We start from the raw sequence: 1502 nt of genomic DNA, 5'->3' as shown, positions 1-1502 counted from the left end.
AGGGGCCGCCCCTGTGCCCCGCAGGCAGCGTTTTGGACCAGAGCCTGGAGAGCCTGCTGCACCGGCTGCGCGGGCTGTGCGACAACATGGAGCCCGAGAGCTTCGCGGACCACGAGCTGGTGTTCCTGCTGAAGGGGCAGCAGGCGAGCCCGTTCGTGCTGCGCGCGCGGCGCGCGCTGGGCCGCGCCGGCGCGCCCTGGCACCTGCGCTACCTCGGCCAGCCCGAGATCGGCGACAAGAGCCGGCACGCGCTGGTGCGCAACTGCGTCGACATCGCGACCTCGGACAACCTGACGGACTTCCTGGTGGAGATGGGCTTCCGCATGGACCACGAGTTCGTGGCCAAGGGGCACGTGTTCCGCAAGGGCATCATGAAGATCGTCGTGTACAAGATCTTCCGCATCCTAATGCCGGGCAACACGGAGAGCATCGAGCCGCTGTCTCTCTCCTACCTCGTCGAGCTTAACGTGGTGGCGCCAGCGGGACAGGACATCGTGTCCGACGACATGAGGAACTTTGCTGAGCAGCTAAAGCCGTTAGTTCACCTGGAAAAAATTGACCCGAAAAGGTTAATGTGACCGAAAGGCTGGACAGTTACGGCAGCGGTGGTGCTAGTGTTTCCAGAGGCTCCTCCTTCAAAACACCTTCCTAGGGCAAATCAGAACTGGTGGAGGGGAATAAAGGATTACACACTGCTGTTTCATCACTTGCAGTTACTCTTTTTTTTTTTTAATTTGTAGATAAAAAATAAAAGCTGACACTTAAAAATTAAGAGTAATTCCATTCAGAATCCCAGAAAACACTAATAGCAGTAGTTTTCTTATTAGTGAAAAATCAGTTAGAAAACATATGGCCTAACACTCTGAAACGTCAAACTTATTGGAATTCATGCTTCTCTGTATCTGTATCTCAGTGCTGCCTTTTTTTTTTTTTTTTAAGATACCATTCTCACATACTACCTAGCAATTCTTTTTCTTCCAAATAATATCCCTTAATGCAAGAGGATACAAAGCGCTGTTTAACATAAAACCAGGAACTGTACACARTATAAGAGGATAAGTGTATACCTATTTACAGTAAAATAATAATACAGATAGCACCTAGAACAGAAGATACTTTATAGTGAAACTGTTTCTGACAACAGCCAAAATTAAAATTACAAGCACAAGAGGTATTCCAATTCTCCTTTTATCTAGTATGACCCTCTCAGCTAATAAGATAGTAAATTACAGATTTTTTTTTATTAGAACCCTCACAGCTGATGGTAATAGATTAAACTGAAACATTTTAAATGTGTGTTAGTTAAAAACAATTAAAGAGTATCATACAGCTGTGAAGCTACTACAGTAATCATTTYGTTTAGCATCTTGATAGTACGATAGTTGCTTACCCTGTATTTCAGTGATACTTGAAATTTGAGTTTTCAGATAATAGTTCAAACAGGAAAGGTTTGGAAAACCAGTAAAGGTAACGAAAGCATATTTAAGTTTCTCATTCTTTTA

At 45.1% G+C, this 1502-nt stretch overlaps 1 protein-coding gene across 1 annotated transcript; it reads left to right on the top strand.

Moving 5' to 3' along the window:
- The first annotated feature begins 28 nt into the window (after positions 1 to 28).
- MED18 (mediator complex subunit 18) lies at positions 29 to 703 on the top strand. The gene has a single exon (XM_085322058.1). The coding sequence runs from the start codon at positions 87 to 89 to the stop codon at positions 576 to 578; it is 492 nt and encodes a 163-aa protein (XP_085178184.1). The 5' UTR covers positions 29 to 86; the 3' UTR covers positions 579 to 703.
- Positions 704 to 1502: the final 799 nt, after the last annotated feature.

This window comes from Rhea americana, unplaced genomic scaffold (genome assembly GCF_003343005.1).
Source record: "Rhea americana isolate MKP2758 unplaced genomic scaffold, rheAme1 scaffold_74, whole genome shotgun sequence".
NCBI classification, from domain to species: domain Eukaryota; kingdom Metazoa; phylum Chordata; class Aves; order Rheiformes; family Rheidae; genus Rhea; species Rhea americana.
The sequence above is the reverse complement of the archived record's forward strand: the minus strand, read 5'-3'. Positions and strand labels throughout refer to the sequence as shown.

Coding starts and splice junctions, on each gene's coding strand:
- MED18 (XM_085322058.1), top strand. CDS start 87: ATGGAGCCCGAGAGCTTCGCGGACCACGAGCTGGTGTTCCTGCTGAAG.